The 17,586-nt window shown below is 39.2% G+C and overlaps 1 protein-coding gene across 1 annotated transcript; it reads right to left on the bottom strand.

Moving 5' to 3' along the window:
* Positions 1 to 2,241: 2,241 nt before the first annotated feature.
* Positions 2,242 to 3,213, bottom strand: LOC140150407 (uncharacterized). Its single transcript, XM_072172419.1, has one exon. It carries the CDS (start codon positions 3,211 to 3,213, stop codon positions 2,242 to 2,244), a length of 972 nt encoding a protein of 323 aa, XP_072028520.1.
* Positions 3,214 to 17,586: the final 14,373 nt, after the last annotated feature.

Below are 17,586 nucleotides of genomic sequence, written 5' to 3'. Positions count from 1 at the left end.
AATAATTTGACTATTTTCTAAGCCACAATTCTCACAAACAAGTGTGTAATTTTCTTCAATTATTTCTGTACTTTTACAATTTTTACACACAATTTTTTTAAGTTTTTTACATTTATTAAGATAATTATATATCTCATCAACACCATGTAAGTAATCATATGCTATTGATACCCTCTCCCAGCTGGTATTAACTAGTAAAAAATAACAGCGCCATCACTGTTTAGCATTTCCGCATTCCAATCCGAACACAACATTCCAAACAGTATCAAAAAAAAATTGAAAATTTTTTCAAAAAAAATTGTGTCGGATCGGAATGTGTGTGTCGGATCGGAATGTGTGATACCTTTAGGTATGTCGCCCAATTTGTATCAAAAATCTGGCAACTGGAAAAATCAACAACAAAAATTCCCTGCAAAACTATCCTAATATGCGTAAATAGGGTTGATCGGGCAACATGCTAACAAAGGAATGTGTGTTATTAAGTTTCAACTCCACAATGCCTCGGGCTAGGTTTCCGCCTGGTTAGACATATCAAATTAATTCTTCCCGCAACCACTTTGTCTCACTGCATGTTATTGTGTGTAAGTGTGGGTGACAGACAATGGATCTGCGGGTTATGTCTCCTGCTGAGCTTAACCCTGTCTGGTCTCCAGCTAGTAACTGTGTGTGAAATTTTTGAAGTGTAATAATTTTTGTGTCATGTATTGTACTTGACTGTAAAAATTAACTGATTGAAAAAAATTGTTTCCAGCATAAAATTGATTTGCCTGTAGGGTTGTAAGCAAATGCCGATTAGATTAACCTCTGTAACCTTTTGTCTAAGGCTGGTTGTTTGTGTTGTACCATTGGTACTGGCAAGTGGGTCTGTGTTATGTATCATATGCAGAGAAAAGGACATGATACATAAAACTGTTCAAATGTTGATCAGTGTTATTTAATATTCTGCGATATTTTGACAATTTTGTGTTAGCTTTGCTCGGACTGGGATTGCTCGGAACCGGTGTGGTCGCTCTCAAATACTTTGGATAAAAGTATTTGAGTGGGAGCTGAACCTCTAATCTCTGGAAAATCATCGAGAGTTACGGAATAATTTCTTCGCTTGAGTAAGTAGAAGAGAACATAGTGGATATTGAAATTATTTCTCTTGGGTTTATTTTGTAAATAAATTTTCAGTATATTATCAAGATCACATAACAAATTAGCCTGATCGTGCCAAAAATCGACGGGAGAATTGCCCGTAATTTTGTAGTAAATCTTGTGAACGGCGTTTGAAAAGACCGGGTCTGATCTCAAGACTTTTAACAAGTCTTTTTTACTCAGGGACTCGAACATTTTTTATTTTTTTTAACAAATTCGTCGATCAAAATATGAGAAGTACTCGTAACATTTCCACGGTAAACTTCGATGTATTCTTCAAACTGGTAGACTTTGGTTTCACAGTACTTTATCGGTTGTTGAATTTGGTCGATGTTAACTCAGGCTGAGTTTACGGTAAGAGACGCGTCATTTTCGAAACCACAATCATAACACACGTCACCCACCATGTATTTTGAGTTGCAATTTTCACATTTTGGCAGGCTTCGCACTCGCGCGGGTTCTTTAAACAACCGATTAAATTCGATACCGTATAGACAAATCGGATTTTTGTCTTGTTTTCGAAGGCGGGTTTTCTTTTTACACAATTTGAAAAAACAACGCTTATATTTACACGTACACTTCATTTTTGTAACAATAAAAAATCCCTTTAGACGGAATGTCTAAAAGGGATTTTTGTTAATTACGGTAGACGGTACGACTAGTCTGAGTCTTCGTCATGAATGACAGGCTCTACCACATGTTCAAAACTGTGGTACATGTTCTCCGACGATTTACTCATTTTTAGACCCGTAGGTTTAACATGAAGAGTGAAGAATTTATCTAGGACCAAGTTTTCTAGTGTTTTGGTTAGGGATGAAGGACTCCAAACCCGGTTGTTATCACTAAGTGTGATGACACCGGATTTTCCGATCCTAGTCTCTATAAACTCAAACTTGGTAACTTCATAAATTCCACCTTCTTCTAGTTCAACCCATTTCAAAATATCTGGCAATTTTTGCTCTTCATACAATTTTTCAAATTTTTGCTTCGTTATGCTTGATTGTTTCACCATTTTGTTCGCTTTTTTATTAATTAGGATTTTCTTAAACTCTTTTTTTTTTTTATTAGCCGGGATTTTTTCTTAAATCAAATTTTTTATCCGATTTATTTTTTATGGGGTCTGAGCCGTCTTGGTGACGGAGCACGCGGTTCAATGCCTTCGCGGTGGATCCTTCGTTCCACTCGTTGGGTTTGTCTTTCTTTTTCTCGACTCCGCGTGCTCTGCATGCTTCGCTTCGCCTGGTCCGACCCGGTCAACGGTGAAATGGCCTGAAGTTCGTAATCCTTGTACGTTCCTTGCAGACCTTTGATTTTGAACCTATCAACACCCACTCTCTCTTGAATTTCGTGCACGGTCGAAGACCATTTTGGCGCACTGCCTTTCGTGAAACCTACTCTGTTAACGATGTGTCTAACGTCGGTGCCGGGAGTTAGATTAAGTTTATCCACGCGATTGGCAACTCTCATCGCTCTTGCCTTGTCTTCTAGACGAACTTGCTCAATGTGATCGGGGGGTGTGTTGGCTGGGGCTATTCCTATGGCGCTGTTCACACGCTTGTTGTAAGATTCGATGATTTGGGGTAAAGAGTCGACCCAATTGTTTTTTCCGGTGTGGAGAAACCAGCGTTCAAATATTGTGCGAAGCGTGAGATGGAAACGATCGATTCGGCCAAGAGGGGCGTGATTTTTAGCGCCAGAGAATTGATGTTGAATGTTGGAGGCCTTCATCAGATCCTGAAATTTTTTCGAGGTAAATTCCGTTCCCGGATCGGTCCATAGGGTTTTGATCGACTCTCTGGACTTGGCGTTATTAATGATACGCCGCATGGCATCGGGTGTGTCGGATTTTTTCTTGAGAGGCTCGGCGTACACGAACCTAGAGTTTGCGCTAATCACGGTCAGGATACTCTTGTGGCCGCGGTTCACTCTGGATATGTCCTCGAAGAATACTAGGTCGCCTTGGTAGGTGCCTGGAGGTCCGCCGGTGGGAGCGTATTCTTTTGGTTTAATCGCACGCTTGGTCATCTGCTGCGAGGCTGTGGTTTTCTTTTTGGTAGCAAAAAGTATCGACTCCATTTTCTTTATCTTTAGCGATGACCCGATGCGTTTTGACAACTGCGACACGAGATCTGGCAGTTGTCTTTGAAATGAGCTCGGGAATTGTCAATTCTGTCGATGCTCCAGTCGAGGTCTAGCGGTTCGAGACACACGGCGCAGCTGTAGCCCTGCGCCTTAACTTTTCCCCGAGCCCAGCATTCGGTAACGTAATCTTTCGCATTAAACGCTCTGCCCTTCTTTTTGTCCACTATCTTATGATTGGATATCCTCTGCCGAATTGTCTTCGATGCCATATGGCACGGATTCTGAAACACGACCAAGACAATATTCAAAGTTTTGCATCTAGTAATGGCCGTTCGCATCCATCTCGCAGTAGCAAAATGGCTGTCAGAATCGTGAATGTAAAGTTTGTCACCAACAGTCTGACCTTGAACGGAGTGACCAGTTCTGCACCAGGGTCTCTTGAAGAGTTTGGACGCTTGATCTTTTTTCACAGTTCTAAGGACTCCGTCACGTCCCTTCACGGTCATCTGACTTTGAGTAATTGCCGTGACTTTGTATTCCGAATTGGAGTTGATCTTATGCTTGCCAATCTTCTTCCAGGTTTTTCCAATGGCTAGATCTCCAACTCGCCATTCGAGGGTGTTGTTCAATTTGGTCTGAGCCCAACGGTTCACTCGGTCGACCGATTCGTTGGTAAAGGCAACGTGAGGGTACTTCGCAGCGAGCGATGGCAACGTGGTCCATGGGACAACTGGGAGGTATTTCTTAGCAATAGCAAACGAATCATCTCGCTCCCGAAGCAGTTCGTCGTAAAGCCTCGTCATTCTTTTACGATCTTTCGGAGCGTACCGTTTTGGAATTTGAAGATCGAGTCTTCGAGAAAACATCTGCCGCATTATTTGATCATAGTAAGCATCAAAGCCAACATTGAGTGTTTGACCCACTGGTTCGTTCTGAGCTGGGTCACCGTTAGCGATGAAGATTTTGTCCGGATTGGAAATCATAAAATTGCGAATCCACTCAAGCTGAAAGACAGGGTAAAAGTAGATCTCTTCAAACAGGACAACGTTGTATTTTGACGCATCGAACTTGGTGTAGTTTTCTTCCTCAGAATCCCTCGGTCTACGACCCAATAGTTTGTGCATGGTTATGGCGGTGTAACCTTGTCGCAAAACGGAGTCACACAAAACATTCGTGGGACATACAACCAGCATGTCGTCTCTCTCGTTCCCCCAATGCAGGGCTAGTCTGCTTTTGCCACATCCCGGGTATTTGCCAGTAACCAGTAGGGGCTCTGGAGTTCCTTCGCGAGGGCGTTCGTATTCACACTCCTCGTCCTCGTCAAAAATGGTTTCGGTCCGCTGTTCAATTATTCTTTTGGCTTCGTCGTCGTCATATTCATCCTTCATAAGAATCCGAGTTTGAGGTTTAGATTTTTCAAGCAAGAACTCAGAGACTTCGACGATCTCGAGTTTTCCTTCCGGTAGAAGCGGGTCTTCGACAAATCTCAGGTCACCAATCCGGCTGCCAAAGGTGAACAACGAGGTTAACCTTTGTCTTACCTCTTCTTTCGTCAGAGTCGTAAACACACAGTCCGTTCTCACACCAACGACGGAGTCTCCCAATGCAGACACGATCTTGTGAAGGAGAACCCTCATGCCATTTAGAATGAGAGCGGCAACCGGTCGATATCCTTCCGAAAGTTCGCGAATGGATTGGTCGACAACAAGATGAAGATCCGGAGCAATCTCAATATTTAAACGATCTTCTCCGTACGCTTTCGCTTCTTCTTCATCTTGGAACAACTGACCAAATGCCGCCTTGTTGTTTCTCTTAGCCGTCAGACCGTACACGAGATTGGCTACGTACTTTTTATCTTCGTCTTGAAGATCACTCTGGTACATTTCGTCAATTACGCTAGCGGGATCAACCTCAATAACCCCGTGAGGTACTAGGCGTCCTAGGACCGTATACTGAATACCGCAAGAATCGGCGTATCGCAGGACTGATCCAGGCACAAGGTCTTCATTCTGCGGGAAGAGGATCAAGTCAGGCTCGTCAACACGCACCAGGTAAAACATCTCATCGCGAATGTCCTCGGATGGCTGAAGGTCGAGGCGATCAAACGCGGAGAACACCGGAATTGTCTTAATGTTTCGAATGAAGTGGGTGTAGGCTCGGACTACGTCTATCCCAAATACACACAACTCCTTCAACCGACGCTTGATTAATCCGCATCTCGGACCTCTTCTGAACCGGTTAAACAACGCTAAGGTTTGTTCATTGTAACGCGAGAGTCCAAATTTGGGAGCCACCTCATTCGACAGCTTCTTGATCCAATTCATAACAGCGGCGTGACGAGCCTCGGACCAGGATTTTCTATCGTTCGGCTGATCGCCAACTATGTCACCGGGAAGCGCCCGTTTCACTCGAACGGTAACCTTGGAATCTTTGGGATGGTTGATAGAGAACCCATCCACAACACCATCTCTGCAAGTCAAACTGCCTGGCTGGATATTGTGGTCTTGAACCAATTCTCTGATGAGGTCTTCGGGCTCTTCTCCGGTAATGGCAAGAACTTGGCTGGTACCTTCAAGCTCGATGTTCAAAATTTCATCCACAGAATCAACGAAGTAAAGTTTTTCTTTATTCTCGTTGGGTCGGGGCCATTTATCAGAAAGTTTCATCGAATTTTGCGGACGAGGGAGTTGGGGTTCGGGTTGCTTTCCTGAGTATTTTTGTCCAAACTCCTGAACGTTTTTATTCACGAGCCAGACGTGCTTATTATGAAGGAGAATATTAAATCCAGCGTGATTGATATGCGTATTTACCCGAGGTGGATCGTACCTGCATCGAACTTTACCTCTAATGTCAATCACTAGACCCGGAATACAAAATTTTTCCAACCAAACTTTGGCATGCGTCCATGACAGGGGCCATTCTAAATTTTCATCGGGTACAGGATCGTCGGGTCTGGCTAGTTTCAAAGACCTTCGTAAGTAAGCAACGGATTGGGCTTTATTCTACGCGCATTCAAAATAGGTTTAAACTTTAGAAGAAACACAGTTGCCATGCATCTGCCTGGTCGAAATTCAGGACTGTCCCATTCTGTGGAGTCCGTCCAATGAGAAAAAACTTGAGGAGCGGATTTGTCCGCAACTTCTACGACATTATGATCGAAGTTGACGGGGTTGCTACCGGGCTCGATTGAAACAATTTTTACGTAGGGGTCAGCGATTCCCTATTTTCCAACCATTCCATCATGTTTAGTTTTGAAAAGATCCTGAACAATATCGGCGGTGCTGTCCTTCGGAACTCGTAAGTTGTTTTTGTATTTTCCCGCGGTCGACCGGCTGAGTTTAACGCGTACTCGTTTCAGCTCCACAAAGGCCCTGGAGTTTTGGTGGAGCGTGACCTTTAGTTCTATCGTGTAAAATTGAGAAGAATTTAGCGAACGAATGAGCTCGTTTCTATTCAGATACCGGTAGCCGTTCACACCCTTTTCTCTCGCCAATGTTTTCAGCCTAGTTTTTGTCATGTTCTCGAAAGCATAAGGGTTAGCCAGCAATTCTAGAGCTGGGATTTGTTCAATTTGGTATATCCTTTGTAACCCCTTTCTTTCGCTTGACGTTTCAAATCTTTGAGCAAAAGAGAGGTGGTTCCGAAAGGAGATCGTGAATTTGACCCGTGTTCATTTTTGAGTATCCTCGGTAGCCATGTTCTTTGGCGATTCGCTTCAATTCTGGAAGCGTTGAAAATGGTAAAATCGGTAGATCCATCTTGTTTTTTATTAATCGGGATTTTATTTTAAAATCAAATTTTTGGATTGGTGGTGGGTTGAAATGCAGGGGAATTTTTTCCCCTGCATTTTTTTTTGGGTGGGTTAATTTACAGGGGAATTTTTTCTGTGTAATTTGGATTGGGGTGGATTGAAATGCAGGGAATTTTTTTGTGTAATCCTGTGTAAATTGTTTTTCTGTGTAATCCTGTGTTGTTATTTTTTCTGTGTAATCCTGTGTAAATTGTTTTTCTGTGTAATCCTGTGTTATTTTTTTTTTTTGGTTAATCTTGTGTAGATGTTTTTTCTTGTGTAATCCTGTGTTGTTGTTTTTTTTTGTGTATTCCTGTGTTTTTGTTTTTTCTGTATAATCCTGTGTTGTTATTTTTTTCTGTGTAATCCTGTGTAAATTGTTTTTCTGTGTAATCCTGTGTTGTTGTTTTTTTGTGTAATCCTGTGTTGTTGTTTTTCTGTGTAATCCTGTGTAATTTTTTTTTCTGTGTAATCCTGTGTAAATTGTTTTTCTGTGTAATCCTGTGTTGTTGTTTTTTCTGTGTAATCCTGTGTAATTTTTTTTTTTCTGTGTAATCCTGTGTAAATTGTTTTTCTGTGTAATCCTGTGTAATTTTTTTTTCTGTGTAATCCTGTGTAAATTGTTTTTCTGTGTAATCCTGTGTAATTTTTTTTTGTGTAATCCTGTGTAAATTGTTTTTCTGTGTAATCCTGTGTAAATTGTTTTTCTGTGTAATCCTGTGTAAATTGTTTTTCTGTGTAATCTTGTGTAATTTTTTTTTTTGTGTGTAATCCTGTGTAAATTGTTTTTCTGTGTAATCTTGTGTAAATTGTTTTTCTGTGTAATCCTGTGTAATTTTTTTTTCTGTGTAATCCTGTGTAATTTGTTTTTCTGTATAATCCTGTGTAATTTTTTTTGGTTAAATTTTCCCCTGTATTTTGCCCTGAAAAAAATGGATCCAAGGTTAGGGGAGGAGGGATGCCAAAAAACATTTTAACGAAATAGTTGTGGCCTGGCTAGACTTGGTCCATGCATATAGATCAGTAGCTCACAACTTTATCCAGTTTGCTCGGGTAGGGTATTATACGTCCCACCTGATACAGATACACGACTACCCCTCAAATCTTTGAACTAGTTCGTTAGGAATGTTGATTTAAACTGTGAATTTTGTTCATTATGAACAATTCCATGGTGATTTACACAAGTTTTAGTGACGTTTCACCACTACACTAATAGTTTCATCAGACTGGCGGTGCATCCTGTCACCTATAAAAGAAAACAGTCAGATGTAATGAGTTGCCAGTCTGATGAAACCACTAGCGTAGTGGTGAAGCGTCACTAAAGCGTGAGTAAATCACCATCGTTTTTAGTTGGAATTGTTCATAGTGAACAAAATTCACAGTTTAAATCAATATTTCAAATGACTTTGTTCAGCGATTTGAGAGAGAATTGTGGACGAAACGCAGTGAAAGATATCGCGTTTCAGATGCCACAGAATCTTTTCTCTACGGGCAAAACATAGTGGTCTTATTCCAACCAGATTAAAGCTTAATTGTCTGATCAATACCAAAGGAACACGTGACATTGTGAATAAAGCTGAGAGCGTTGTTAAATGAGAGGATTCGTGTTGATTTTAGAGGATGAAAAAATCTAAATGCCCACAATTATATAAACAAAGATCTGTCTCGCGAAATCTCGCGCCATGTAGAAAACTCCAGCGAGAATGAGTTCCAGCATGTACGTGACCCGGAAGTTGAAGGAACTAGCGGTAAAACAAGAAAAATCAACCAACAACAACAACAATGTAAACAAGAACAATTCTGACGCAAAACTGCACTTGAGCGGTACCCAACTTAAGCGATGGGTTAAGAATCTGACAAAATACAAACTGTCTGATGCTCAAAATAGTGTACTAGCTCGTGGCTTTGGTTACGCGGTAAGTCTGGATAATTTAAATCAATCGTCAATTGTAGATGAACACATTGTTGCATGTGAGAAAGCATGCTGGAAGCTTACCAAACTGGAAGCTGCACAATTACCTGCTGAGATAATGTCAGCAAAAATGAGCGCACGGCGAAAGAGGAGTCTATCATGGTCTTTGGGGCCCGACAAAGGCAGGGCCACTGTTGTTATGGACAAGTCTGAATATCATGAAAAAATGTGCTCGCTCCCTCCTTAGGGACTCCAAGACTTATGAAAAATTAGACAAGGATCCGACGGCAAAACATAAAAGAGGGTTCGTTTCCATCTTACAGATACTTGAAACAAAAGACAAAATCAAGAAAGTAGACATGTAATTTTGTATCCTACCTCTAAAAATGTTCCAAGAATTTATGGAAGTTCACAAATTCTCAAAGATGGAACCCATCGTGGACTTTACTGGATCTATCGGATATAACGTGGCCAAGAAGTCCCTAGCTGATATTTTGAGCCCCATTGTTGGCCAATCTGAGCACCACGTTCTGAATTCGAAAAGTCTTGCGGAAGATCTAAAAGACATAGTCCTTGATGAAAATGAGATCCTTAATTCGCACGATGTGGTGGCCCTCTTTACCAGTACCCCTATCGATCTCACTCTTCATGTTCTTCGTGAAAAACTCAGCGAAGATAAAGACTTCAAAAACAGGACACTCCTAGCCATTAATGACATCATCGAACTTACTAAGTTTTGTCTTGCCACGGTTGCCTACTTTAGCTACTTGGTGATATTTACCGCCAACGGTTCGGCATGGCGATGGGTATAGTCCTCTCATCCCCCTCGCGTGTAATATATTTTTGGAGTGGCTGGAACAGAAAGCCATTTCCACGGCCCCGGTAGATATGTGGATGACGTGTTGAAAATAGTACGCAAAGGAAAAGTAGACAACCTAACAGCACACTTGAATTCCATCAACCCTACCAGCAGCGTCAAGTTCACATACGAGCAAGAACAAGAAAGTTCCCTTCCTCGACACCCTAATCATCAGAAAAACGGATGGATCAGTCAAACTCTGCAATTACCGAAAGAAAACGCACACTGATCAATATCTTCAGTTCTCCTCCCACCACCCCTTACATCGAAAGCTGGGAGTTGTTAGAACGCTGTTAGACAGGAGTGACGCGTTAGTTACCGAGGAAGCGGACAGACAAAAACATAAAAGGAACATTCCTTGCCATCTATAACAATATAACTATGGATTGAGAAAGATTTGTAAATATGTTTGGAACCAATTCAGAGCAGATCCAGTTATACCGTACTAATATCAGAGGGACGTTGGAATAAAATGCCGTGATTAATGCTGCCGAATAATCCAAAAGAATAAGAATGGCGTCCTGGCCCTTATCTGCAGCAAGTAACAAATCATTAAATACATGCAATAATGCAGTCTCTGTGCTGTGATTAGATATATAATTATGAACTTTGCATTTTGACATTTAAATTATTTTCGAGATGGTAGTTTTGAATTTGGGAAGTACATGCACGTATGATGTGAAAGCACTCCGTGAAAGGGATAGATATAGGGTCTTTTTTATCTTTTCAGTTTCAGTAAGTCTTTTGTTCAGATACGAAAACGCAAGGGATTCAGTAAGTTACTGTAATCTGACTTCATTGTTAACTCTGAAGTACCAATCAGCTTATTTCAATAGAGGTGATTGCTTATGTCAATAAAACCGGGAGAGAAAAGATTACGTTAACACCAGTGTTTTTAATGGTCTAGCGCCCTCTCGTCTTTACATTCAAGGGCGTAAATTGGGTGGGGGACAGGGGGACACGTCCCCCTCACTTTTTAAAGTGGGGGACACAATATCAAATGTCCCCCACTTTTTGGTCCCCACCCCTAAAAAAAAAGGAAAAGAGAGAAAAAAAAGGGAGAAAAGGAGAAGAGAAAAGGGAGAAAAAAGAGAGAAAGGTTAAATTGCATGTAATTGAGTATGCCCATCACCGCACAGTCGGTACCGGTATAGGCCTGTGGTTATTTTAGGCATTGTGTGAAGGTGGGTGGGCCCATAAGCGTGTGATAATTCAGGGGCGGGTCTTATAGGCCTAACATATCAGTGGACCTGTGTAACATTTAACATTTTGCTAATTGAGTTCGGACCCTTTTTTTGTTTAAGCAATGATTTAAATAGTGTAAATATGATGCACTAAATGGCTTCAATTGGACCTTCATTTTGCAAAATTGTCCAACTTCTCAAGGTGGAACATCCCCCCTGACACCCCCTGCATAGTGGGTAAACAAGTAGCCATTTTCACTTCTGCTTTCCACATTGCCAATTTATGTAATTTACATGTACATGTATAGGCCTACAATAATAGGGAAAACTTTTCTACGAAAGGCTTTGTGGACTGTCATTTCACAAATTTTGGGCTTTTTTAAACTAAAATTTTACACACTCATAGTGCCAAAATGGGCCACCAAATCGCTTCAATTAGGTATCCATTTTGCAAAAGTTTCTTACTTCTAACATCCCCCCTCAGACACCCCCCTGCGTCGCGCATGCGCGACGCGATGGCCGCTTTTTTTAAATGTATTTATTGATTTCCCCACTTTCAGTGTGTCCCCCCCACTTTCAAAAACGGATTTACGCCCCTGTTTACATTGGTAAATTGATCTACATTATTTTGACAACTTGAAATGCATGCCAATCCGAATGATAAAGTCCACTTTTTTCTGTGAAAACGTGTCAAATAAGCCCTAAAATCACCAAAGGCCCCCCCATGATCAGTCTCCCCACTCCCTCACGGTCCATACTCTCTCCTCTCGAGTTCTTCTTTTCTAGTCTTTCCGTCTCTCCCTCTCCTCTCTTTCTTCCTCACCCCTCCCACTCTCACTTGTTCAGTCTCAAGTATTTCCCTTCCTCCCTCCCTCCCTCCCTCTCCATCCCTTGCGAAATTTATCAGTATGATCCATGACTGAAAATAAGCTCTGCAAAAATAAACATTTAAAATAAACCCGAGCCTTGCATATAGACCCAACCAATTATCAGATTAGCTTGCCATTGGTACGAATGAATAGAATACATTATCTTTGCTCCAATGTAATTCTTTTGTATTGCATTTCAATATAAAACATGATTACCAAATCACCACTTGTACATGTTGTACGCGCCTCATTGGGAGATATTTGACTATTTTAGACGCTCGTTTCATCGCCAATATGAAAGACTTTTGCTTATAACTTGGCAATATGGTTAGTATATATTTCAATGCAAGATTATTTTTACGAACCACTTACGTCTAGGCGTAAGTGAATATACACCAAACACAAGTCAATTGAAGCCGTACAATTTCCCGCGAATTTAGGACCGTAAAATTTAGACTCTTCTTTTGTCTAGATTAGCACCCAACCGCACATCTCAAGGTTTTATGTAAAAAATCAATATAACTAACCAAAACGAAAACTGAAATTCACGAGCTTCAAATTTTCAGTAACTAACAAAAGGCTAGAATAAAAGATTGGTCACACCTGGGAGACTACCACTTCAGAATAACAATGACTTACAAAAACTGATACGGATACGGAAACAGAAACTGAAAAGATAAAACGACGGATAGTATTAAATTACCTATGCATCCCATGTGGAAGAGCTTATTTAATTTATTCAGTGTTATTTAGCATGCATCGCTGAGTACATTTCTATAGATTGTATAACAAAGGATTTAATGTATTCTATTCATGTACTCTACTTGAAAAGAATAAATTATGGTTTGTTATGAAACATACATCTGAGCTACTAGGATACAGTAAACCAAAAATATATAGGGCCAAAATGATTTACTTAAATGGTTTAAAAGCACTTTGTATGTAGAGATATTTTGTAAGTTCAGGACATGAGGTGATGAACATATTTATGTACTTCATAAATTTGCAACAAAAAAAAAAGAAGAGGATACTGATGAAAACATGGTATTACACCCCTTAACGGGCAATAAAAGTGAAATTTTAATAATATGGCCAATTTGTTAAAAACAAGTGCCTGGGACTTGTATGCTGAGCAAATCAAGCCCAAAGACCTGTACAAAAACAGTCCGATACATTCTAATTTTAGCAGACACATTTCCTATTCTCTTTTATGACCAATTATCAAAATGCTATTATAAAATATATAGGAAATTAAAGCCATAATTTGCGATTTGCTTTACAGCGGCGCCCTCAATTGTTAAAGACGAGAGGGCGCTAGGCCATTAAAAACACTGGTGTTAACATAATCTTTTCTCTCCCGGTTTTATTGACATAAGCAATCACCTCTATTGAAATAAGCTGATTGGCAATTCAGAGTTAACAATGAAGTCAGATTACAGTAACTTACTGAATCCCTTGCGTTTTCGTATCTGAACAAAAGACTTACGGAAACTGAAAAGATAAAAAGACCCTTGGTACCTTCTATAATGTGTTTAAAAGGCTATAGGTCATCATAGGTCAGGTTATAGGTCACTTGGTTCAGATCACTTGGTCTGTGATATCATAATGAGGCATCAATTTTGATATTTTGTCTTTTACTGGATATATATTGAAAAGGTATGAGGTGGATATTAACATATACCTTAGGATGTAAATGGTGAGTACAATTTTGATTGCCTAGTTGAAATGGATTGGACAAACAAATATAAAATAGTTACCAAAATCACAAAAGTAAAGCTTACGAAACACTACCTAATATGGTGGTATAGGTGAAAAGATATACAATTTTTTTTCAACATTGCTGTAGTGTGGTTGTAGTAACCTGTTACCTATGGCTTAATTAAGTTTCAGTGAAATAATGTCACTAGTTAAAATACAAAATATAGCTCAACATTGAAAATAGAAGCATTTTAACCAGTTCGTTTTTTGATAGGAACCACTTATTCCCATTTTACATATCAACATTATTTCTCTAATGCGTTAGCAACACATATCCAAAATTTAAACGAAATCTGTTGATAGTAAGCTTTTCAAAATGAAGTGAATTTAAAACATCGGTGATGTACCACCTTTTGGCTTCTACCTTTAAAAGCATGTAAGCTACATCGATGCCGATGCCACCAATAGAACGAGAAGATTTGCCCCTTCATTTTGCATACCACTTTGTCCATTTTTTTTCTCTTTTCTTCACAAAATGAAAAAAAGCGACCGTAGGCGACTTGACAGGTACAATTATAACCTGTATATCCACTGTGATAAAATACTGGACCTGTCTTATCGTTTATTCTCATTCAGTTAAATATTATTTCAATAACTATATAAACTATTTTGTTAAGCAAAAATTAAGTTCTTGTCGGAAAAACTCCCCGAATTCTAACATGCATTAGGGGTTCACTCGTATATTTTCATGACTAAACCAGCCAGAGGCCGCTAGCGGTCCGAGATAACAAGTAACATGATAACAATGTGATTTTCCTTCAATTTCCCTACGCCACTGTACACCGCGATCGCACATCCCGATCACCGGGCATTAACGTTGTTTATACCCGGCTCTCGACCAATCACGCACGCTGTTATATAGCGCGTATGTATGAATTAGGGATTCATTTTCTTGACTTAAAAATTGTTTATGCCCGAGGGGCCGCTAAAACATGGACGAGGGGGCTACTCACTAAACAGCATCTTTGACCAACTCTTCACGCCCTCTATGGTTCCTGTAGCCTATAAAAGGAAACAGTGAGATGTGATGAGATGCCAGTCTGATGAAACCACTAGTGTAGTGGTGAAACGGCTCAAGAAACATCTTCATTATTTTGGCATTTGCATAAAAAGTACTATGTTAACCGTTGATTGCCAAGTTTATAATCCATCGTTCTATACTAAAGATACTAAAGAAGCTCTGTAAAATCATTTCGGTTATTGGATGCAAAATGCAGTAACCCATGCCATAAACACAAGTATTTTGACAGAAAACATGTAACATATATACGCGTGAATTTGGCGTACATGGTTAGCGGATTATTCGTAAAAGCCTTTTTCGTTACAAAAAAAAAGGGAGATAATTTGTGAATTTAGATTGACAAAATATGAAATGGTACTAGAAATTTCCGAGCTTTTTAATCATGTCGAATTGTCTGCATTGACAAGATGCATTGAGGCATATATGTTGTGCTCTGGAGTTTTCAACACCAACGCAAAATTATAGGAAAATCGGCCCACGGGAAATTGACAAAATCGCGTCTGCAAAAAAATGCAACATCAAATATGCAAGCCCATTTACATAATTTTCTATAACCTTACACATCTGATCATTTTGAAATTTAAATCTGTAGAATTCTCTCATTCATACGCACCATCAATTTTGTACCTGTGATCAATATTTCTAGGCACAACTCACAGCAAACATGACAGACCCCTCCCATTTCTGTGCAATTTATTTAATGGCCCATCCCTTATCGTCTAAATTCTACTCATCACTTTATATCAAATTCTATAATACCTTTACACTCTTGCGTGTTGTAATGCACTTTATTCCGTAAAAGTATGGTAAAGTTGAATTCTCAATGAGTAGATTAAACAGATGTTTCTTAAAAATTGATAAAATGAGGATCACGTCCGAACAGTTCCTCTTACTGTGTGAAGTAACGGAACTGTATTCAAAATCATGAGATGCATTTTAACTTGTACATGTACTTCCTTCTCAAAAGCTTTTAGAATAATCCACAAAATCATCAATCAACCAGTGAACACGCAGCTAGGGCACTATAAAGCAAATGTGTGTTTATGTGTTTTAAAAAGCTAGGTGACGCAGGTAATGGGAAAATAACTTTATGTTAATGTGTTGTCAGATCAGGATGAAGCGCATAATGGGAAGATTACTTTACACCCACGTGGATATCTCGCGGTGTTATCAGACCAAGGTAAAGAAGAGAAAGTTACAACATATATTTGCTTGAACTATTTTTGGTAGTCTGTTTAGTACATTAGATATAGGGTCCACAACTTATATGTTTCCCCCTAATACTTTTTAAAATATTTTATGAAATGTAAAAGTGTAAAAAGGTATGTATAGCGTCACACGTCATTGCGTCCAGTCACAATGGTTAATTGTGTAAGAAAAGAGGCAGTTTTAAAAGTTGCACCTGAGTCCATAGCAGTCAGGTTTTCTTTAACAAACACATGAATAAACCTGCCTACTGTATTGTTTGAGAGCTGACTCCTATGGACTCAGATACAACTTTTAACACCTGTTTAAAACGGTCTCTTTTTTTACATAATGAACCATTGTGACTACACGCAATGACGTGTGACGCTATAATTTGGTCCATATGTGTAAAACAAATAAGGCTACCCATACACTTTTACACATTTTCATTTTGTCAAATATTTTTCGATTTATTTTCAAAAGTATTTAGGGGGGACTTATAAGTTGTGGACCCTATAGTTGATAATATTGTTTGCTTCAAATGCATCCGTACAAATTCTATCTTTGAAATCAGAACAATAGTCTGAGTGTCTTGCTTTATCGTGTTTATCATCATAATGTATGGACCTCGTTGCGTACATTCCCGGTGTAAATGGGACGGAAGACATGCCGAGTGAAATTAGTCTTTAGAAGTGGATATTCAAGCAAATTATGATCATTGCCTGGCAGCTACTGACTACTTTGATGTCAACACAATTGGAATTTTTTAAAGAATGAAAAAAGAAAGGAAGAAATGAATGAATACCCAATTTCATGGCCCTAATATATTCCATTAAATAAGTAAACAATAACTGAATAAAAATATTTAAACAATGTGCTTAATCTTTGTAAACAACTCAGTTGTTTAGATGTTTAATTCGGGATGAATTTCGCTGTTTAATATGTCAAAAGTTACAAATATGACCAACCATTGATTATATTTCTTATACCGTGAAGAGAGTTATTTTTGTTTTGATTGGTCTTAAGAACCGCAAAACCTATAAAAATATAAATGCAATTATTGGCTCCCTTGTCTCATATCCAATGATTTAACTGGAAAAATATGGCTCCAGCCATCCCACTCACCTTAAGAATCAAAACAGTAATTGAAGACCTGAGCGCAAGAAGACCATAAGTCCACTTACAAGTCCACACATGTATACACTGAAGTTACGTATAGTTTCTTAGGGTTTTATAATGTTTAATACATGATTCAAGGTGAAAACATCATGAAAGGTTGTGAAAGATTTGTTTTGGCCCCTGAATATGTATAAAACATTGCCAATCTATACGAAACTATACGCAACTTTAGTGTATACATGTTGAGGGGCCAAGTGGTCTTCTTGCGCTCATGTCTTCAATTGTATGACGGTGCTCTTCTTATAAAAACAGACACTAAATCACTGAATGAATAAGAAGACATTATATGTATTCATAAAATTGAAAATATGATTTAATAAGTTTGATCGATAACCACATGCAATGGCCAATTCTGCCGGCAATACCTTTGTGGCTTGTTGATCAAAGTTAAGAGACGTGAACACAATTGTTTGAATAGGCTTAATGGTATACTGAAGCAATTTTCAAGGAATGGAAATCAGCAAATCAAATATTTATCTAGTCCCTGTCGACGAGGGTTTTTACATTAAAATGCACTCAAAAACGATCAATAATCGTGTATTTTGTTAATCTCGTTAATCTGCATACAGGTTGTTGTCCCAAAAACATCTTAACACTCAGATAACTAAAA

Source organism: Amphiura filiformis, chromosome 4, assembly GCF_039555335.1.
Source record: "Amphiura filiformis chromosome 4, Afil_fr2py, whole genome shotgun sequence".
In the NCBI taxonomy this organism is placed as follows: Eukaryota; Metazoa; Echinodermata; class Ophiuroidea; order Amphilepidida; family Amphiuridae; genus Amphiura; species Amphiura filiformis.
The sequence above is the reverse complement of the archived record's forward strand: the minus strand, read 5'-3'. Positions and strand labels throughout refer to the sequence as shown.

Coding starts and splice junctions, on each gene's coding strand:
- LOC140150407 (XM_072172419.1), bottom strand. CDS start 3,213: ATGGAGTCGATACTTTTTGCTACCAAAAAGAAAACCACAGCCTCGCAG.